This window comes from Ranitomeya variabilis, chromosome 2 (genome assembly GCF_051348905.1).
Source record: "Ranitomeya variabilis isolate aRanVar5 chromosome 2, aRanVar5.hap1, whole genome shotgun sequence".
Taxonomy (NCBI): domain Eukaryota; kingdom Metazoa; phylum Chordata; class Amphibia; order Anura; family Dendrobatidae; genus Ranitomeya; species Ranitomeya variabilis.
This window is the reverse complement of record NC_135233.1, coordinates 617,406,502-617,430,246: the sequence shown is the minus strand read 5'-3', so window position 1 is coordinate 617,430,246 and position 23,745 is coordinate 617,406,502. Positions and strand designations below refer to the sequence as shown.

Here is a 23,745-nt window from a genome sequence, read left to right as displayed (position 1 = left end):
CCTGTGTTGCCTGCCAACCGTGAAACACAGCCTCCCATGTTCCCCAGGCAGTGAAATCTGTGAGAGATATGGCTTCCCACATCCACACACATCCTATTACACCAGAACGCAACGCTTTATGAGATTTGGATTTTCCCTGTGAGTGTGGAAGCTCCACCTCCAGGGTCAGGACCATGGCGGCACTTGCGACCATAGCAGGTACGGACTGGGGCTGAAATTCAGCCCTGGCATTTGAAATCACACAGGCCCATGTTGTCCCCGTCCCCAAGCACCAATATACTAATATTTCCCTGGATGGAGGAAAGTAAGATTTACTACAAGACAAATATTATACTAATGATCCCCGTGGCCTGCTGGAGTAAGTGATGGAGTCAGCGACTTTGTGCTCCATCACAATTCTTAGCAGTATGGATGTCTTGAGAACACATTCTGTTAACATATTGCAGACAAGGCACCCCACAACCAGACAGGCCCTTCTGGCATTTGCCAGAATTGCCAAATGGCCAGTCCGGCCCTGGACCATAGTAACGTAGCACCGAACCCAAACCATTCCCAGGTGGGAGCACAGAACCACAATTTCTAACAGAATGTTAGAGTTGGAAGGGACCTCCAGGGTCATCATGTCAAACCCCCAGCTCAATGCAGAATTCACTAAACCATCCCAGACAGATGTCTCTCCAACTTCTGTTTGAAGACTTCCATTGAAGAACTCACCACCTCTCGTGGCCGCCTGTCCCACTCATTGATCACCCTCACTGTCACACAGTTTTTTTTAATATCAAAACTGTATCTTCTCCCTTTCAGTTTCATTCCATTGCTCGTGTTTCCATGTTCAAATGAGAATAAGGATGATCTCTCTATACTGTGACATCCCTTCAGAGAGCTATTAAGTCTCCTTGTGGACTTTTTTTCAAGCTAAATATTCCCAAAAACTTTAACTGTTCCTTGAAGGACATACTTTGCAGACCTCCCACCATCCTGGTAGCTCTCTCTTAACTTGATCCAGTTTTTCAAAGTCTTTTTTTTTAAATGTGGTTTCGGAACTGGACACAGTATTCCAGATGAGGCCTGACCAAGGATGAGTAGAGGGGGATTAGTATTTCTTGTGATCTAGACTCTATACTTGTCTTAATACATCCTAGAACTGTGTTTGCCTTTTTCACTGCTGCATCACACTATTGACTCATGTGCAGTCTGTGATCTATTATATACCCAAGTCTTTTTCACGTGTACTGTTCATTAGTTCTATTACTCCCAATCTGTAGATATAATTTTCATTTTTTTTGCCCAGTTGTATATTCTTGCATTTCTCTCTGTTAAATACCATTCTTTTAGTCGCTGCTCAATATTCAAGCTTATCTAGATCCTTCTGCATCCTTTCTGTTTTCTCTAGTGTTAGCTATTCCTCCTAGCTTTGCATCTTCTGCAAATTTGATTAGTTTACCTTCAGTTCCCTTATCTAGATAATTTATAAAAATGTTGAACAACACTGGGGCCACGACAGAGCCTTGTGGTACTCCACTTGACACATGCTTCCAATTGGATGTGCAACCATTTACTACCACTCTCAGAGTACGATCACTGAGCTAGTTATGAATCCACCTAACCATAGCCTTGTCAATCCGATAAGGATAGTGTGAGATACTTTATAAAATGCTTTGCTGAAGTCGAGATATACTATATCTCTCACAGTTTCCTGGTCCACTCAGTCAGTGATTCCATCATAGAAGGAAATTAGATTAGTATGTCATGACTTGTTTGGCTCTGGTTAATTACTGTATTCCTATCCAAATACTTGCATACATTCTGTTTAATAATTTGTTCAAAGATCTTTCCTGGTATAGAAGTAAGGCTCACTGGTCTGTAATTTCCTGGCTCCATCTTCTTTTCTTTTTTGAAGATAGGGACAACATTTGCCCTCCTCCAATCTTCTGAGACTTCTCCTGCTCTCCCAGAAGTTTCAAAGATTCTGGCTAGTGGTTCTGCAATTCCCTCTACTCTCTCTTTCAGTAACCTAGGATCTAATTCATCTAGACCAGAAGATTTAAATTAATTTAAATTAGCTAAGTGTTCCCTCACCATCTCTATTTATAGATACTATAAACATTTTATTTATTATATAATGCAGTGACCCCTGTTACAGCTAGGGGGCACTGTAGGTGATCCTTGGGATGCGCATGGAGGCGTATCGGTGATTATGATGGTGAAACAGTGACCGGCAGGATTGTAAATGGCCGGTATGTGTCGCAGAGAGAGTCTGCGCTGTAAGCCAGTAATGTTGTTCTGGGACCTGTAGTCCCTGAAGTGTTTGTATAGTTTGTAAAGGGAGGCTTGCAGGGTTAGCTGGAGAGCTGGGCGGGTCTGGCTAACCACACACACCTCCCACCTATGAGAGTGGTTACAGGTACATAATGTGACCATGGTATGGTCACATGGTCTCTGTGATGGAGAGTGTGTAGGTACTGGATGGCTTGTTTGTTGGGAGGTCCTGTGTGTGGACCGGATCCCTGAATAGCGCACTGAAAACCATGGATCTGAAGACTTGTGTGTTGGGAGATCCTGGGAGTAGGATCGGATCCCTGAATAGCGTACTGAAAGGTCTATGTGTTGGGAGATCCTAAGAGCAGGATCGGATCCCTGATGGAGGCCTGTGTGTTGGATGGTCCCAGGTGGGGATGGATGTCCTAAACAGCACACGCAGTGGCCGGTGTGTTGGACGGTCCCAGGTGGGGACAGATATCCTGAAGAGCGCACGGAAAGGCCGAATGTATCCAGAGTCTGCAACAGCACTGCATTGAGGGAGCTACAGCTCATCTGAGGATCTGGACTGTCAGGGGGCCTGGTGAGCAAGGCATTGTCCGGGATGGGGATCCCAGTTCGGCAGCTTCACTGGAGGAGAGAGGACTGAAAGCAAGAGCTCCAGAAAGGTAACACCTGGGAAGGGGCTATCATAACGGCAGAGAAGTATCTGCCAGTGGAACAGACTGTTGGTGCTCATTGTGTTCCATAGACATTGATGAACTGTTCGGCGTACGGTCACCCATGGTAACTGGACAAAGTGAGAGGTCCAGCATGTTTAGTGTCTGTAAGATGAAGCCGTATATGAAATGATGTAATGAACTGTTTGTGGTTGCGGTTTATGATATCTGAATAGACCAGATAGGCTGTTTTGTGTTAAAAACCGTGCCCGTGTGCATTTATCCCGTTGCCAAGCGAGTGTCCCCAACACATGCAGTAAGAGCATAAACTTATAATAGATATTTATTTTATTTTAATTCTTTTATAATCATGCAGAAAACATGACTCCAGGTGGTTGACAAAATTATCTGATTTATGCATTCTTCTACAAGGTTATATTGTTCCTGATGATATCCAATAGGACAAAATGACTATAATGTGTATGAGTGCAGCATAATCCACCCTGATGTTTGTTGTCAGGGGTTCAAAGGTCAGAGAGAGTGGATTTTTTTTGTTCTTCTGTGATAAAGGTACCGTCACACTCAGCAACTTTGCAAAGAGAACGACAACAATCTGGGACATTGCAGCTTCCTGGATAGCGATCTCGTTGTGTTTGACACGCAGCAGCGATCTGGATCCCGCTGTGCCATCGCTGGTCGGAGCTAGAAGTCCAGAACTTTATTTCGTCGCCAGGTCGGCGTGTATCGTCATGTTTGACATCAAAAGCAACGACACTAACAATGGATGTAATGCAGCTAACAACCAGCGAGAACGAGAAGTGAGTCGCCGTTACGTCACTGGATCGCTCCTGCATCGTTCTGGAGTTGCTGTGTTTGACGTCTCTACAGCGACCTAAACAGCGACGCTCCAGCGATCTAGTTTAGGTTGGCTCGTTGTCTATATCGCCGCAGCGTCGCTGAGTGTGACGGTACCTTTAGTATGACCAGTGATACTGTCATGGGTGTGTCAGGTGTAACAGACAGTCATCCTGGATCCGGCTGTAGTGTTACAGATCTGCAGCTCAGGACTAGGGTAGAAGGGGAAACAGCTGACCCTGTACTAGGACTAGGCTGAAACTGTCATGATCTCCATGGCCAGAGAACTAGCATAAGCCTCAATAGGAACAAGCTCTTGGAAGATGTAACTATACTGACCATGAACTAAACCTACCGCATCATCTAGAAGTAGCCAGGTAGCATGTCCTACTTTTTATCCCTATATGCCCAGCGCCGGCCGGAGAACTAAATAATGCTAGCAGAGGGAAATATAAGACCTGACTCACCTCTAGAGAAATGCCCAAAAAGGAGACAGAGGCCCCCCACATATATTGGCGGTGATATGAGATGAAACAACAAACGCAGCAGGAAAATAGTTTTAGCAAATTTGAGGTCCGCTTTCTAGATAGCAGAAGACAGAAAGCATACTTTCATGGTCAGTAGAAAACCCTAACAAAACACATCCAGAAATTACTTTAGGACTCTGGCATTAACTCATAATACCAGAGTGGCAATTCCTGATCAACAAGAGCTTTCCAGACACAGTAACGAAACTGCAGCTGTGAACTGGAACCAAAATACAAAAACAAAACATGGACGAATGTCCAACTTATCTAGTAGATGTCTGGGAGCAGGAACAAGCACAGAGAGGCTTCTGATAACATTGTTGACCGGCAAGCATCTAACAGAGAAGCCAGGTTATATAGCGACACCCAGATCTAATCAGAACAGGTGAACAGGGAAGATGATGTCACAAGTTCAATTCCACCAGTAGCCACCGGGGGAGCCCAGAATCCAAATTCACAACATGAAACCCTATGATGGAGTGGGCGACCTATTCCTTGTGAATAGACCCACCGATGTGTCTAGGCTAAACTAAAATGAAGACCTACAGGTAGGAGGGAAGGGTCTCCCTGAACGATCTAGGGACTGGGGACAAAAACAGGTAACCTCCTAGAAGGAAAATAGAGGAAGCTGCAGAAACAAATAGAAAACCATAAACAAAACTGGCAGAACTAGAGATTCCAGAACTGAACAATATCAAACACAGAAAGCTAACAAGGCACCAAGCCAGAACACTAGCGGATTAAAACTGTTGTCCAGCAAGGACTGGGAGGCAGGTGCTGGGTAATAAAGGGTGATGCAATCACCTGACCTAGGACAAACCCAGCACCAAAGGAAAAAGACCAGCAGCCTAAAAACCACAACAAGATGGTGGATGGTCAATACGAAATAGATTCTAACATGTAGAAGGTCATTATGATTAGCTCTACAAATACCTTGATTTTTGCATCTCTATTATGGAGCGATATCCTTCTCCCTCTAGGACCCAACAGTTACATCCACCTTTTGCTGATTATTAACACACCCTTGCTGAAGTTTTATATATTCTCAGTCTCTTCAGCAAGGTGCTGGTGTTAGCTCAATTTCCCTCTGCCTGGTTGAAAGTACCAGCAGTCAGCTAGAATTTCCTTTGGAGTACTCTTGGAGGATTGCTGGCGTGATATCTCGGTGGTCTTCTCAAGCTAAGTGTATCCTGTAGTTTGTCCTCCCTGCCTTTAGTTGTAGTGGGGGCTGACTACCGCTTACATCGTCCCTTCCCTATCCTGGGTCTATTGCTAGGATCAGGCAGGGATTGGGTTCATACTCGGCGATAGGTGTGGAACCTATTTAGGGACATCAGGCAAGACAGGGTGTTGTTAGATCTGCCTAGGGGTCTGTACTCCCCCCTTCCTTAGTGTTTGGGCTGCCCCTCCCTCTCACAGTTGTTTTGCACCTTGCTTCTCCCTCACCCAGCGTGACATATACTCCCAGATAAGAGGATAACTCCCCTATAAAAATCACACATTTTAATGATACAGTCACTGCAAAAACTGAAGGTTAACCAAATATGCTTTTTATGGTGCACAGTGCACCCAGGGCATGGCCAAGTGGTTCTGTGCACTGTTCTGGCCATTATCTGTGCATGCCTCCCCTCTTTCACTGCTGGGCTAGCTTACCTGAGCTTTCTCTGCGGACAGTGGTCACTCCAGGTAAGCTAGTGCACTAAGTTAAGGTGGGCAGGTCACCTAAAACCAGTATGTGGCACAGTGACGGCGCTCTGAGCCTCTTGGATACGTCGAGGATGCAAGCACTATAATTAGTATATTTGATCCATCTTCAGTTTCTGCAGAATGGAGGTGGCGATAAATACACTAATGCCTCTTTTCATCAAGAGCAGCAAATTTATCACTGGTCTTGGTAAGAGGGCATATTAGAGTCAGGCGCTCCTGATTCATTAGGAAACGCACACCTTCTGATAAGTGGCATATGCCTCTGTGCCAGAAATATTACTCTAGTTCCCGACCCGAATAAACTGGAGCTCAACTATGAGATAAATGTGCAACTTTACAAAGTAATTCATGCTACAATTCTGGTAAAACTGCTTTGATGAGTTGGGGTCTTAGATCGCGATTTTGATAGGGGCTGTACACCCTACAAGGTTATGAACCCTAATAATTATTATTGCACTTGCACCTTTTTTTCCAGTTTTTAGCATTTTTCTTTTGCTCCCTATTCTTGTAATTTGCTTTTTTTCCAAGTCTCTGTGTTCACATGTTAATTTTTTATATTCGGCATTGTTGCAGGGATTGGGCTTTCCACATGTTTTCAGCGGATTCATCAATTGCAACTTTTAAAAAAGTTACTACATTTTTGCACAAATGTTCTCCAGTAACATCTTGGAGAGATTTTTATATAAGTCTTGAAATTTTACGCAAGTTTTGTGACATTTTGGCCGACCATGCGACTGAAAGGTTTGAAAAAAAAAATGTATTTTTTATTTTGAGCAAAATTCATGAGCTACTTTCGCCATTCTAAAAAATACCACATGACAAATAAGAAAATTGACTTCATAATTGGTCAAATTGGTGATGTAAGAGATTCTAATATGTGTAATGCAATATGTTGGCAGGATGTATGTATGTAAAAAGGTTTCTGCTATTCATTGTAATACTGCTGTGCAGCCTGCTGGTGTCGCTTTTGCTCTTGATGTCTATAGGGAGTTTTCATTGAGACTTATTGTTTTCTTAGGACATGTAACATTTAAACATATTCTGACTTCCATTGATTATAGTAGTAAAGGGGCTCTACTATACGCTGTGCTACTTTTTGCTTAGGTTTACTGGGGATAGCACAGCTCTTTGCCATGGGCTGGATCTGGTATTTCATCTCAGTTCAAGTGCATACCAGTCACAGCCTATGAATAAGACTGGAAACACATATGCGGTTTTTTTTATACATTAAAGCCAGAAATGGGTCCATCAGGAAAGGGAAATATAAGTATTTTCCTGGCAAGGGAGTCCAGTTTTGATGAGGAAAATTCTGCTTAGATTCTGCAACGTGGACACATAGCCTGGTCTGTAAAGATAAACTGGCTGCCTCGATCATGTTGATTATATCCAATACATCAGGGGTAAATACTATAATATTTTGCAATTCTCTAAACATAATTTGGAGCGGTCTAAGCTTCTTTATCAGTAGCCTACAATTTGCCTGATGATGGGCATGTTGGATTTTAATGTGCGCTATCCTTTTGTACATCAGGACATACGCTCCTCCCAAGAAAGCACAGAGGAGATGAGCAGAAACTTTCTCCTCAAGAAGGGGAGCTCTGGAGAAGTCGCTGTGGGAAGAAGGAAGATTCAACTGACAGCTATTTAATGTGTGTATGGTCATCCTGAGATACATTGGTTTAGTGGACAGTATACACATCTTAGAAGACAAAGTGCATCTCTACAAACAGTATCATAAATGTAATGATTAGATACATTGTTTAGCAGATGGGATCACACATGATGGGATTAGGTTCACAGCTCATGAAACAAATTGATAAGGTTATTAAACTGCATTGTACATACCAACCAAGGCCATTAAACGCGTAACCGATGGACGATCGTCTACTGGTCTTTTTAGACAGGCCGACCTCCCTTCCCATACACACATTATTAATGCAACTGTTCTGTGCGCAAAGAATATTATTATTCTCGGATTACATGTTTAAATAGACAGACTTGCCACGAATAACTGTGCATTATAAAGGAGTAGTCCATTACTGGGTGATCCCTTATTAATCACTTCAGATAGTATAAGAACACTGTCACCTCCTAGAGCAGCACCATACTGGCGAGGTTGGCATTGTCTCTCCTGGATAACTACATGAAATGATGCCATGAGACTGCTGCAACCTATCGGCTACCACTGATCGCCTGCAGCCTTCACTATTATATTAGATTGGATTTTAAAATGTAATTCATCCGAGACACTCGCTTGTCGGATGATTAGCAGCCTGCTTATACTGCATAGCTATGCAGAAAGTATCGCACGCGGCAGGATCAGTATCATGCGCTGTGATTGGATGCGCAGAGGGTATCACCAGTGGCATAACTAGAGTCCAATGTGCCCCAGTGCAAGATTTGGATCGGGGGCCCCATCCTGTTAAATATGTCTCTTATCCTGGTGTAATATATATGTGTAATATATATATATATATATATATATATATATATATATATATATACACATATATACACACACATACTCACCGGCCACTTTATTAGGTACACCTGTCCAACTTCTTGTTAACACTTAATTTCTAATCAGCCAATCACATGGCGGCAACTCAGTGCATTTAGGCATGTAGACATGGTCAAGACAATCTCCTGCAGTTCAAACCGAGCATCAGTATGGGGAAGAAAGGTGATTTGAGTGCCTTTGAACGTGGCATGGTTGTTGGTGCCAGAAGGGCTGGTCTGAGTATTTCAGAAACTGCTGATCTACTGGGATTTTCACGCACAACCATCTCTAGGGTTTACAGAGAATGGTCCGAAAAAGAAAAAAAATCCAGTGAGCGGCAGTTCTGTGGGCGGAAATGCCTTGTTGATGCCAGAGGTCAGAGGAGAATGGGCAGACTGGTTCGAGCTGATAGAAAGGCAACAGTGACTCAAATCGCCACCCGTTACAACCAAGGTAGGCCTAAGAGCATCTCTGAACGCACAGTGCGTCGAACTTTGAGGCAGATGGGCTACAGCAGCAGAAGACCACACCGGGTACCACTCCTTTCAGCTAAGAACAGGAAACTGAGGCTACAATTTGTACAAGCTCATCGAAATTGGACAGTAGAAGATTGGAAAAACGTTGCTTGGTCTGATGAGTCTCGATGTCTGCTGCGACATTCGGATGGTAGGGTCAGAATTTGGCGTAAACAACATGAAAGCATGGATCCATCCTGCCTTGTATGGAGCATCTTTGGGATGTGCAGCCGACAAATCTGCGGCAACTGTGTGATGCCATCATGTCAATATGGACCAAAATCTCTGAGGAATGCTTCCAGCACCTTGTTGAATCTATGCCACGAAGAATTGAGGCAGTTCTGAAGGCAAAAGGGGGTCCAACCCGTTACTAGCATGGTGTACCTAATAAAGTGGCCGGTGAGTATATATATATATATATATATATATATATATATATATATATATATTCCCCCATCCTGGTAATATGTCCCTAATCCTGGTATATGTCTCTTATCCTGGCCCCATCCGGGTATATATATATCCCCCATCCTGGTAATACGTCCCTAATCCTGGTATATGTCTCTTATCCTGGGCCCCATCCTGGTAATATGTTCCTAATCCTGGTATATGTCCCTAATCCTGGGCCTCAATCTGGTAATATGTCCCTTTACTCTGGTATATGTCTCTTATACTGGGCCCCTCCTGGTATAGATCCCCCATCCTGATATATGCCCGTGCTCTTCCACTGTTCTTTCATGCATAGAAAAAAATAATTATACTCATCTCCCATCTGCTCCGATGCCGCAAGGGGTCTTGTTAAGAAGCCGACAGCTGACGTCAGCGTGTAAGTGACAGGAGCTTATGACGTCACTGCCATGTGCTCCCAGTCATGTGCATGGCGACATCAGCTGCTGGCTTCTGATTGGCCGACAGTGTGTATTGCTGCGCACGGACCTGTGAGTCTGTGCATCGCAATCCACTTCAACTGGATGTACATCCGAGAACACACATCCAGTTGAATAGTCTGCTGGCGTCAGCGGGACCGGTTGTGGTCACGATCTCTGCAATCATGGTCGTTACGCCCCTGGGTATCATGGGCCGGGTTTTGATTTGTCTCTGAGTGTACAGAGCTTTGCACATGGTAGGATTAGATACACAGCTTGACCGTATCACACAGAAGACACAACTACAATCACATAGATGCATCGTGGGGTGCAATCATCACACGCAGGGCGTCCATTTCTATTTAGAAAGGAACGGCTGCTGCTATTTTTCGCCCTTTTGTGAGAAGTGAGTTGGGTGTATGCAGCAGATGGAGATATGATCTGGGGCAGATAACATCTCCGTGCTGTTTCTATGGCTGATTCATCTGATCTCAGGGCCGCATACAATACACAGCAGAGGAGATGTTATCAGCAGGGAGATGTTATCACTTCTCACATACACCAGTGCATTTCTGACAAACCTGCTCTGTGCACCAGTGTGTGACTGGGCTGAGACTACAGAGTACAGAAAATCCGAATCCTGGCATTACAAACCGCACACCAGGTACGAGGTCTTAACCACTGGCATTAGAAACCGCACCCCAGGTGAGAGGTCCTAACACTGGCATTAGAAACCGAACACCAGGTAAGAGGTCTTAACCACTGGCATTGGAGACTGCACACCAGGTAAGAGGTCTTAACTACTGGCATTAGAAACCGCACACCAGGTAAGAGGTCTTAACCACTGGCATTGGAAACTGCACACCAGGTAAGAGGTCTTAACCACTGACATTAGAAGCCACACCCCAGGTAAGAGGTCTTAACCACCGGCATTAGAAGACGCACACCAGGTAAGAAGTCTTAACCACTGGCATTAGAAACCGCACACCAGGTAAGAGGTCTTAACCACCGGCATTAGAAGCCGCACACCAGGTACGAGGTCTTAGGCTGCTTTCAGTCTAGCGTCGGTACGGGGCCGTCGCGCTGCGTCGGCCCGACGTACCGACGCATACTGTGAAAAAAATGCCCGACGTGAGCAGCGGAAGCAGTCTTAGGACGCTTCCGCTGCCCCATTGCAAGGTCCGGGGAGGAGGGGGCGGAGTTTCAGCAGCGCATGTTCGGTCAAAAATGGCGGTCTCGACGCACAAAAAAAGTTACATGTAACTTTTTTTTGTGGCGGCGGTCCACCAAAACACGACGCAACCGTCGCACGACGGTTGCGACGTGTGGCACTGCGTCGCTAATAAAAGTCTATGGAGAAAAAACGCATCCTGCGGGCAACTTTGCAGGATGCGTTTTTTCTCCACAACGACGCATTGCGACGTGCAGTGCCCGACGCTAGTGTGAAAGTAGCCTTAACCACTGGCATTAGAAACCGCACACCAGGTAAGAGGTCTTAACCACCGGCATTAGAAGCCGCACACCAGGTAAGAGGTCTTAACCACCGGCATTACAAACTGCACACCAGGTAAGAGGTCTTAACCACTGGCATTAGAAGCCGCACCCCAGGTAAGAGGTCTTAACCACTGGCATTAAAAACCACACACCAGGTAAGAGGTCTTAACCACTGGTATTACAAACCGCACACCAGGTAAGAGGTCTTAACCACTGGCATTAGAAGCTGCACACCAGGTAAGAGGTCTTAACCACTGGCATTAGAAGCTGCACACCAGGTAAGAGGTCTTAACCACTGGCATTAGAAGCTGCACCCCAGGTAAGAGGTCTTAACCACTGGCATTAGAAGCTGCACACCAGGTAAGAGGTCTTAACCACTGGCATTAGAAGCTGCACCCCAGGTAAGAGGTCTTAACCACTGGCATTAGAAGCTGCACACCAGGTAAGAGGTCTTAACCACTGGCATTAAAAGCCGCACCCCAGGTAAGAGGTCTTAACCACTGGCATTACAAACCGCACACCAGGTAAGAGGTCTTAACCACTGGCATTAAAAACCACACACCAGGTAAGAGGTCTTAACCACTGGCATAAAAAGCTGCACATCAGGTAAGAGGTCTTAACCACTGGCATTACAAACCGCACCCCAGGTAAGAGGTCTTAACCACTGGCATTAAAAACCACACACCAGGTAAGAGGTCTTAACCACTGGCATAAAAAGCTGCTCACCAGGTAAGAGGTCTTAACCACTGGCATTACAAACCGCACCCCAGGTAAGAGGTCTTAACCACTGGCATTAGAAGCTGCACACCAGGTAAGAGGTCTTAACCACTGGCATTAGAAACCGCACCCCAGGTAAGAGATCTTAACCACCGGCATTAGAAGCCGCACACCAGGTAAGAGGTCTTAACCACCGGCATTAGAAGCCGCACACCAGGTACGAGGTCTTAACCACCGGCATTAGAAGCCGCACCCCAGGTAAGAGATCTTAACCACCAGCATTAGAAGCCGCACACCAGGTAAGAGGTCTTAACCACTGGCATTACAAACCGCACCCCAGGTAAGAGGTCTTAACCACTGGCATAAAAAGCCGCACCCCAGGTAAGAGGTCTTAACTACTGGCATTAGAAACCACTCACCAGGTAAGAGGTCTTAACCACTGGCATTAAAAGCCGCACCCCAGGTAAGAGGTCTTAACTACTGGCATTAGAAACCACTCACCAGGTAAGAGGTCTTAACCACTGGCATTAGAAACCGCACCCCAGGTAAGAGATCTTAACCACCGGCATTAGAAGCCGCACACCAGGTAAGAGGTCTTAACCACCGGCATTAGAAGCCGCTCACCAGGTAAGAGGTCTTAACCACTGGCATTAGAAGCCGCACCCCAGGTAAGAGGTCTTAACAACCGGCATTAGAAGCCGCACACCAGGTACGAGGTCTTAACCTCCGGCATTAGAAGCCGCACCCCAGGTAAGAGGTCTTAACCACTGGCATTAGAAGCCGCACCCCAGGTAAGAGGTCTTAACCACCGGCATTAGAAGCCGCACACCAGGTACGAGGTCTTAACCTCCGGCATTAGAAGCCGCACCCCAGGTAAGAGGTCTTAACCACCGGCATTAGAAGCCGCACACCAGGTACGAGGTCTTAACCTCCGGCATTAGAAGCCGCACCCCAGGTAAGAGATCTTAACCACCAGCATTACAAACCGCACCCCAGGTCAGAGATCTTAACCACTGGCATTAAAAGCCGCACCCCAGGTAAGAGGTCTTAACTACTGGCATTAGAAACCACTCACCAGGTAAGAGGTCTTAACCACTGGCATTAAAAGCCGCACCCCAGGTAAGAGGTCTTAACCACTGGCATTACAAACCGCACACCAGGTAAGAGGTCTTAACCACTGGCATTAGAAGCCGCACCCCAGGTAAGAGGTCTTAACCACTGGCATTAAAAACCACACACCAGGTAAGAGGTCTTAACCACTGGTATTACAAACCGCACACCAGGTAAGAGGTCTTAACCACTGGCATTAGAAGCTGCACACCAGGTAAGAGGTCTTAACCACTGGCATTAAAAGCCGCACCCCAGGTAAGAGGTCTTAACCACCGGTATTTCAAACCGCACCCCAGGTAAGAGGTCTTAACCACTGGCATTAGAAGCCGCACACCAGGTAAGAGGTCTTAACCACTGGCATTAGAAGCCGCACCCCAGGTAAGAGGTCTTAACCACTGGCATTAGAAGCTGCACACCAGGTAAGAGGTCTTAACCACTGGCATTAAAAGCCGCACCCCAGGTAAGAGGTCTTAACCACCGGTATTTCAAACCGCACCCCAGGTAAGAGGTCTTAACCACTGGCATTAAAAACCACACACCAGGTAAGAGGTCTTAACCACTGGTATTACAAACCGCACACCAGGTAAGAGGTCTTAACCACCGGCATTAGAAGCCGCACCCCAGGTAAGAGGTCTTAACCACTGGCATTAGAAGCCGCACACCAGGTAAGAGGTCTTAACCACTGGCATTAAAAACCACACACCAGGTAAGAGGTCTTAACCACTGGTATTACAAACCGCACCCCAGGTAAGAGGTCTTAACCACTGGCATTAGAAGCTGCACACCAGGTAAGAGGTCTTAACCACTGGCATTAAAAGCCGCACCCCAGGTAAGAGGTCTTAACCACCGGTATTTCAAACCGCACCCCAGGTAAGAGGTCTTAACCACTGGCATTAAAAACCACACACCAGGTAAGAGGTCTTAACCACTGGTATTACAAACCGCACACCAGGTAAGAGGTCTTAACCACCGGCATTAGAAGCCGCACCCCAGGTAAGAGGTCTTAACCACTGGCATTAGAAGCCGCACACCAGGTAAGAGGTCTTAACCACTGGTATTACAAACCGCACACCAGGTAAGAGGTCTTAACCACCGGCATTAGAAGCCGCACACCAGGTAAGAGGTCTTAACCACCGGCATTAGAAGCCGCACCCCAGGTAAGAGGTCTTAACCACCGGCATTAGAAGCCGCACACCAGGTAAGAGGTCTTAACCACCGGCATTAGAAGCCGCACACCAGGTAAGAGGTCTTAACCACCGGCATTAGAAGCCGCACACCAGGTAAGAGGTCTTAACCACCGGCATTAGAAGCCGCTCACCAGGTAAGAGGTCTTAACCACTGAGGACTCTCAAATAGTAATAGTTTTCTATAAAGACGCCATTAATCCTGTGCCCTCTTCAGATCTGCATTTACCATGTAATAACATTCTGATACTTTTTTCTCTCAGTTTACAATCTCCCAGTCTGACAATACGCCGGCTGGTCACTCTTGTGAAGGAAGATTGTCCACCGCACGCTTCCGTAGGTCTAGCAGGTAATATGAAAGCCATCTATGCCTCTGCTTGTGCGTGCGTCATGACGTTGCAGAAGGGGCGGTGACACTTCGGTGTGTACCAGTGGGAGGGTTCCTTGGCGCCGCCTTCTTTGTCGTAGCCACGCCCCATTTGGAATGTTGCGGCCGCTTTGATACATTTCAGCGCTCCATTGAGAAAAAGTAAGAATCCTGGCGAGGACGGAGCGGAGCCCTGAGCGGCCGGCTGTGTCTGCCCGCGGTCCCCTGCACCTGCTCCACAGCGGCACCTCTGGCCGGCTCCAGAACTGGACTTCTCGGCATGACCCCAGCAGTGTGATTGGCCAGTGCTCCTCGGATCACAGCTTGGAGGGATTTTCCATGACCCCAGAGACTGGAGTGTTTGTCAGGTGTCAGCCCTGCTCTCCGGCTGGACATAGGGCACCGATCTTCCCGATGAATGGGCGCTGGTGAAGGCAGAGCTGGCACCGCCTGCATCATTAGTGGTCCACACATGGTTCTGTAGGAAGAAGTGCAGAGGGGACTTCACACTTGGAGCGAGTCCGGCCGGAGGAGAGCCCCCCATTGTGAGAAGCCTTCATGCAGCTGGAGCTCAGGGCGGTGTACTGCTGAGGACTGGAGGGGCATGAGGACCGTGTGACCCCCGAGCTCAGCGCAGAGAGATGTCCAGGCGAAAACAGAGTAATCCCAGGCAGATCAAGCGTGAGTACAACTCCAAGTCCCAGCGGATCTCCCCCGAGCAGGATTACACATAGGCACCATGTACACAGGGACCTCCAGTAGGTGCCCATCATGCTGATACTTAGTGGGGGTCGGATCTGTATTCTACCCTTCCATCTAGTCTCCAGGCGCCGTATTGTCCTGTCCTTGTCATTGATGAGATCACACACGCAGTGTTACTTCTTCTGCCATGAACAGCTGACAACCCCATAGCATCTGTACCATTACCGGTACCTTGGTAGTTGGAGTACTACTGCTCCCAGCATAGGTTAGGGCTAGCATCTGTCTACCTAACCCTTCATTGATAAATGGGCGCCCACACTTCTCTGGGGTCTCCGTTCTTTTCAGTGGTTCCAAATCCCATGATTGCTGCACTTGTTGGAGTATGGTAGAACCCTCCCATGATGGGGGATGCACTTATAGGCTGCACTTATTCTCTTCTATCACGCTACATTTCTGTAATCCTGTCTGGTTGACGATAACGTTTTTTTCCTTACTGTTGGGCACAGTACACAATACTTGACACCTTGATAAATATCCTCTGATTATCACTTGCCAACACAAGGCGCTAATAAAAGGTGAGCTGTTGAGAGCTGGGGTTTGCTGAGCGACATGTGTATTTGTGCAGTGTGTGTACCTAGGAGAACCTGGAAGCCGGGCCTTCAGACAATGGCTCCAAGTTTATGTGACTGCTGGTTGAACTGTCGGTGGCGCTGTGTGTCGTGTCCTCCCGATTTGTGCCCAGGGGGCAGTCTGTGACCCCTCAGAGCCTTCGTCTACAAAATGTAACAATCATCTGCTTCTAGTCACGCGTTGAATTTCATCATGTGGGTCATCAATAATGTCATTTAATCACCCTGGGAATTTTTGGAATAGTGGTGATGTCTTGAATCCCTTAGTCTTTGGTCAGTAGGGTCTACAGCCCAGCCGTTGTCTTCATTCTTTGCTAATCATATCAAGTTCTTATGGATCCTTGGAAAAGGCATCTTTCGTATGACCCATTCCTTGTCTATAGCACCAATGTATTCCCTAACATTGTACACATAACAGCATCACGTCCTGTTCCCAGGAGCTGACAATCTATTTTCCCTTTTGTTCCAGTCTCAATAGGAGCACTTACATTTAATGGTGACCGATGTTACCAATGCAATAAATGTCCAGGTAGATTGGTTTCCCAAATGGCCCATTTTGATTGGCTATTCATATATCCATTGTGCTGTATTATGAAAAAAAAAAAAACCTCCCATCCTTTTCGGAATCTGCCAGTTCATGTCTGTTGAACAAAGGTGGAAAGTACCGGACTGCTAGTGTTAAGGCAGGTAGATTGTAGCTGGAATGACTGATCAAAGAGAATTCCGATTCACTACAATATGCCATGACGTTCTGGTGGATTCTGAATAGTAGAGTGCTGCAGAATATGTTGGCACTTTAGAAGTAAAATTAATATGTACATTGGTCTGACCTCTCTGAAATATAATGAAGCATTAAAGGAAAGTCAAACTTCAACAATGAATTGGTGGTTGCTTATCCCATCCCTGTGTTATTCAGTTACTTTTTGTAGAAAATCCCATTTAATAGGGCCTATCCCTCACCTCTCCATTCCACATCCGAAGGTGGATGGTGCTCCTCATCTGGTCTTGTCCACTTATCCTTACATTGGTCCATGCATGATGCCATCCAATAGCTGGCAAGTGCCCATCGGACGCTATTTCACCGCCCGTAGAAGACGTCAGAGGTGCTGAACAGCTCTTCTAATATTCCTTCTTGCTGGCAAATGGTTATGCCATATGAGTTGGCTTCTTAACCTTCTGGGTTGTGTCTAGCATTCTTGCATGTTGACACGTAAGAGATAGTTGTGCCTATCTTATGGTCAGGATGGCCATAGAATAAATACTACAGAGTTAGAGATGTTCCATCATTTCCGAAAACCTATGCTAGGGTAGGTAACGGTATAAAATAATTATGCCTTGCTCACCTCTGAAAACACCATGTTTCAGCACCGCGATTCTCTCCAAAGGTTCTCAAAAGAATTGTTTTGCCAGTCACCTTACTGCGTCAGCCAATCACTGGCCTCATTGGTCATGTGCCAAACAAGCAAACATCACACTAAGACCAGTGATTGGCTGCGGTAGTAAAGTTACTGATGGACGAGCGTATGGGGACATCTGGAGCAGGGGCTTCCCAATAGGTAAGTAATGCTTATTTCTTTTTTTTTATATTATTCCCTACACAATCAGATTTGTGAAAAACTCTTTAAGCAGCCAGTCACGCCACTTAGTCATGGCCAAAAGTTTTGGCAACCTTGAAATTGATCCAGGAAATTATTTCTACCAATAAATGATTGCAATTACACATTTTTTGGTATACACATGTTTATTTCCTGTGTATGTATTTGGAAAAACACAGCACACACCAAAAAAAAACAAACAGAAAAAAAATCAATCACTTCCTATAACTATCTACAAGCCACTTACACCTGTGAACTGGAATTTTGGGCTACTCTTCTTTTCCAAACTGCTCCAGGTCTCTCATATTTGAAAGATACCTTCTCCCAACAGCAGTTTTAAGATCTTTCCAAAGGTGATCAATGGGATTTAGATCCGGACTCATTGCTGCTACTTCAGAACTCTCCAGTGCGTGTTTCCATTAATTTCTGGGTTTGTCTTGAATTATGTTTGGGGTCATTGTCCGGCTGGAAGACCCATGACCTAGGACACAAACCCATCTTTCTGACACTGAGCAGTACATTGCCACCCCAAATCCTTTTGGTATTCTTCAGACTTCATAATGCCTTGCACACGGTCAAGGCACCCAGTGCCACATGCAGCAAAACAACCCCAAAATATATTTGAACCTCCACCATATTTGTCTGTAGGTACTGTGTTTTTTTGTTTGTAGGTCTCTTTCCATTTTTGATAAATGGTAGAATAATGTGCTTTATCAAAAAGCTCTATTTTGGTCTGGTCTGTTCACAAGACATGCAGTCTAGGTTTTTTAAGTCTATGTGTCAGCAGTGGGGTCCTCCAGGGTCTCCTGCCATTGCGTTTTATTTCATTAACATGTGGACGGATAGTCAACACTAAGGCTACTTTCACACTAGCGTCGTACGACGCACGTCGCAATGCGACGTACCAACGCATGCTGTTAAAAAAAAAACAACGGGGGCAGCGGATGCAGTTTTACAACGCATCCGCTGCCCCATTGTGATGTCCGGGGAGGAGGGGGCGGAGTTCCGGCCGCTCATGCGCGGTCGAAAATGGCGGACACGACGCACAAAAAAAGTTACATGTAACTTTTTTGTGCCGACGGTCCGCCACAACACGACGCATCCGTGGCAATCCGTCGCTAATGCAAGTGTATGGAGAAAAAAACGCATCCTGCAGGCAATTTTGCAGGATGCATTTTTTTCTCCAAAACGACGCATTGCGACGTGCGTCGTACGACGCTAGTGTGAAAGCACCCTAACACTGATGCACTCTGAGCCTGCAGAACAGCTTGGATTTCTTTGGACTTTGACTGGTGCTCCTTATTCATCATTCGGACTATCAAGCAGTGCAACCTTTCATCAATTTTTCTCTGCTGTCTACGTTCAGTGAGATTAGCTGCAGTGCCATGGGTTGTAAACATCTTGATTATGTTGCGCACCATGGACAAAGGAACATCAAGATCTCCGTAGATGAACTTTCAATCTTGAGATTGTTGTGTGGTTTTTTTTTTTTTTTTTTTTTATTTATTTTTTTTACAATTTTGGTTCTCAAGTCCTCGGACTGTCATCTTCTCAGCTTTCTGTGCTCCATGCTTAGTGTGGAACACACAGACATACAATGCAAAGATTGAGTCAACTTCTTCCCTTTTTTATCTGGTTTCAGGTGTGATTTTCATATTGTCCACACCTGTTACTTGCCACAGGTGAGTTTAAGAAAGAATCACATGCTTGAAACAAAGTTGATTAGAAATGTAGCAGATGGTTATGTCCAAATAGTGTTGATTATATCAGCGTTTTGTAAAAAAAAAAAAAAAAAACTTTTAATGTATGCTATAAAAACAAACAAAAATACAAAAATAATCTGTAATCTAAAGTGCAAGGTGCTGGGAAAATAACACATATGGTGGAGCTCACACCTACAAGAAAAAGTAGTCTGAGTAGTCTGAGAAAGACTGCTTAAGGACCCTCAATACCTTTTCTTACACAGTAAATATAACAGTTGCTGGTATTCTCTGAAAGGAAAAACCTAACATTGACTGTACACAATTTCACTTGGAGATAGATACAGATATTCAACCAAGCTGTGTGTAAACTCCAGTTATGCATCTGTGAAAGATTACAGTTTAGCAGGTTGTGTGGCCCGCCTTATGCAAAGTATTCCTTAATGTCTAACAAGAATCCCTACCACGGTCTTTAAATGTTTGCATATAAATTCATAACTAGCAGGTGTTGCACAAAAAAATGGCTTGCCATGCAACCAACCTGCTTGCCACTAGTCAGACCTTATGTTTCATGGTGTGTCCCACATCACTCCAATGGACTATCGTATCCCACACTCATATGTAAAGGTCCCAGTATGCTACAAACAAATCCGGAGCACTTTCCCCAGCACGGTTGTGCTTTTCTCTGCATCGCAGGCCGTCTCATTTCTACTGCAGGCTTTACTGCCTGTACAGCATACAGCAATTATTATTCACCATTGATCCACCTCATGTTCTGAGGAAGGCCGATTAGACCGAAACGTCAACGCTTTATGTGGATCCTTCTGTTCTTTTCTATTTACGTAATAATTATCTTTCGCCGGATTTGAGGCTGCATACCAGTGCGGAAGCGGTGAGGAGATGCTGTTTGTAGATGAGGCAAGGAGAGGATTGGAGAGCTGTCTCGGCCAGTGACAGGTGCTCCGTGGCTCTACCGGGCAGGTGTTGATGTTCAGGTGCTGCGGTCGAGTCCTATGGTAGGATGGTGACCGGAGATTGCAGGACCTTCGTGACGTCAGTGGTAGCCTACGTGACTGCCGCAGGTACAAGGTGCCGTAAGGACCAAACTTATCCTACGCGTTTCGGAAATCAGCAGTTTCCTTCATTTTTTTTGTTTTTTTTGTTAAAGAATAAGATTTGTCTGAGAGCGAGATGCAGCCATCAAAAGAGCCAAATCTGGCTCGCGAGCCATAGGTTCCCGGCCCCTGTTCTAAACCATCCTGAAAAAGTGCTAAATATATGCTAAAAAAAGGAATGAACATATACACAGCTGCTTACATTTCTAGCATGTCCTGAGTCGTCTTCCTCCTGGAAAACATCCTGGGTACGGACGAGTCTAAAAGATGTCATGTGGACAGACCCTCGCGCTCACATAGATGTGTGAATGCAGCCTTAATTGATTGGGGGCCAAATACTGATACCGAAACATTTCCATTTGATGTCCATATGCTCTGATTGGGTATATGGACAGGGCTTGTCCTTGCATGACCACCCTCACCCCTTGGTCTGGACAGTTGGAAGAATACGAAATGAAGTCCGTCCATCCATTCAAAAACCAAAAGGTGGGCATCCAGGCAAAATATCGGGAGTCAATAAGTCGACTCATCCCTAGGTTTATCAGTTCTGGCGCGACAAACACTGCATTGGTGGTGGCTCGTATGCTTCGTAATAGTGAGATCACAGACGTCCCTGCAAGCACTTTACACAAGTCTGGAATGGTGGCCTCAAAAAAGATGAAGAAGCGTAGACTTCAATAGCATCATAAGAAGTGTTGGCTCGAGTTTACAAAAACTATGAAAAGTGGACAGTAGCAGATTGGAAATGGGTGATTTGGAGCCATGACATGAAAGTCAATAGACTAGACTCTGATGGGTGCAAATGGGTCTGGTATAAACAAGAGAAAAAGGGACTAGCTGACTGAGAATTTGATTGAACTGTCAAGTTCGGTGGAGGAAGCCTGATGATATGGGGTTGTATCCTAGCCAAAGGCATTGGATAATTGACCAGGATTGATGATTGTCTTAACGCTGAGCTATATGTGAGTACCCTATAAGGCGAGTTACTTCGTACACTCGAGTACTATGGACGAGAGAGTGTCCCAGCAGGACAATGACCCGAAGAATACTTCAAGATTGGTGAAGAAATGGTTCAATGACCATGAAGTAAAGGTGATGGATTGGCCCCACAGTACCGAGACCTTAACCCAATCCAACACTTGTGGGGAAAGTTGAAGAAAAAGCTGTATACATAGCCAAGTGAGTCAACCAGTATGTGCCAACTTTGGGAACGTGTAGAAGAGACCTGGGTTCGGATTTCGGTCGAGATGTGCTTGAATCTGATCTAGGTCATGCCCAGAAGGATTCAGGAAATGTTGAAAGCCAAAGGTGGATTTACAAAATGATACAAATGAAAATTTAGATTTTTAGGAGCAAAAATCAATAACACAGCAGTGACCTGACAAATTTGACTTGCAGCTATTTAGCACATGATAGTTATGTAGATAATGTATGAGATGGCCACGATGATTGTCTATAAAATAATGGTAGTCTTACTTTTGCAGCAGTAGTGGATGGTGAGTTATGGAGCATGAAAGTCAAAAGTTAAAAACATTGTTACCCTTTTGCTCGTCAGTGTAAATATTGGCTTAATTTGTACCCATAAAATGTGGTCACATTTATTTTGTGTTTTAGACACTTTTTCCTGCTCATTTGACAAGAGGGTGTGGTTTTGTGTGAAAGGGGTTGTGGCTTGTGATGCAAGACACCATTTTTGCACTCACACAACATTATGTGCCAAAAGTGTGGAGAAAATTTCTGCCATTAGTAAGTTGTGTTAGAATAGACTGGGCACTGTAGAAAGGCACCACATTTTTTCTTGAGCCATGTAGATACATTTGGAGCATTTTAAGATAGATGTTCTGATCTAAGTTTAGGCAGTGTGCACACGTTCAGGATTTTTGGCGGTTTTTCACTATAAAAAGCGATAAAACCGTGAAAAAAACGCATACATTAAGCATCCTATTATTAGAATGCAATCCGCAATTTTTGTGCACATGTTGCATTTTTTTCCACAGCGGAATCGCATTCTGGAAAAAAACGCAGCATGTTCATTCTTTGTGCGGAATCGCGGGGATTCCGCACACATAGGAATGCATTGATCCACTTACTTTCCGCATGTGGCTATGCCCATCATGCAGGAAGTAGGCGGATCATGTGCAGTTGGCATCCAGATTAGAGGAGAGGAGACTCCTCCAGGCCCTGGGAACCATATAATTGTTAAAAAAAATGATTAAAATAAAAAATCGTGATATTCTCACCTTCCGGCATCCCCGGCAGTCTTCCTGCTCCTCGCGATGCTCCCGTTCCCAATAATGCCTTGCAGCAATGACCTGTGATGACGTAGCGGTCTCGCGAGACCGCTACGTCATTACAGGTCATTCTCCCAATGCATTACTGGGAATGGAAGCATCGCGAGCATCGGGAACGCTGCGGGGGCCGCCGGAAGGTGAGAATATCACGATTTTTTTAAATTATTTTTAATATTATATCTTTTTACTATTGATGCTGCATAGGCAGCATCAATAGTAAAAAGTTGGTCACACTTGTCAAACACTCTGTTTGACAAGTGTGACCAACCTGTCAATCAGTTTTCCAAGCGATGCTACAGATCGCTTGGAAAACGCTAACATTCTGCAAGCTAATTACGCTTGTAAAATGCTAGTGTTTAGCGGGAATACGCATGCCAAATCAGCATGCGATATACCCGCGGCAGAAGTTGTGGAATTACCCCTGAAATTTCCACAGCAATTCTGCAACGTGTGCACTTAGCCTTACACTGTCTAAAATTTTTGGAATTTTCCTCCCGTTGTTTTCATATTTTTTTTTTAGATGTTTCTAATTGGAAACGTTAAGTCAAATTACAAATCTTTTTAGGCTGTATTTCATCATTAAGCCAAAATCGTCCAAAACATCTCTCGATTATAGATTTTTCTCGGATCTACTCTTCATTTTAGCTTACAGTTGTGATGTAAAATACTGCCTTGTGTATGAGGTCTTCAGATATTTTTACCTTTGCTTCTGTTCTTACTATCCGTGTAGCATCCATCTCTCGTGCATGGGAAAAAAAAAAATTCCAAACTTCTGTTCTTTCACCTGTGTTCGCTACGAGACTACCATTGCCAGACACCTCTGGTGGTGGTTTATCTCTGAGAACAAAAGAATTGTCAGTCCTAAATCTGAGAAATCAGTACCTTATATCCCCCAACATTATCTGTCTTGGGAGAGTAAGGGTACCGTCACACAGTGGCATTTTCATCGCTAC

General features: G+C 45.2%; 1 protein-coding gene across 2 annotated transcripts in view; it reads left to right on the top strand.

The window, feature by feature from the left end:
• The window catches only part of ZFPM1 (zinc finger protein, FOG family member 1), a 135,595-nt gene that overhangs the window by 965 nt on the left and 110,885 nt on the right, over nt 1-23,745 (top strand). The window contains exons 2-3 of one of the 2 annotated variants that reach the window (XM_077288809.1): nt 7,539-7,656; nt 14,657-14,742. In XM_077288809.1, the coding sequence (XP_077144924.1) occupies nt 7,539-7,656; nt 14,657-14,742 (204 nt within the window). Of the gene's footprint in view, nt 1-7,538; nt 7,657-14,656; nt 14,743-14,770; nt 15,442-23,745 lie in introns of those variants that run through there. The other variant, XM_077288810.1, reaches the window with a different exon arrangement.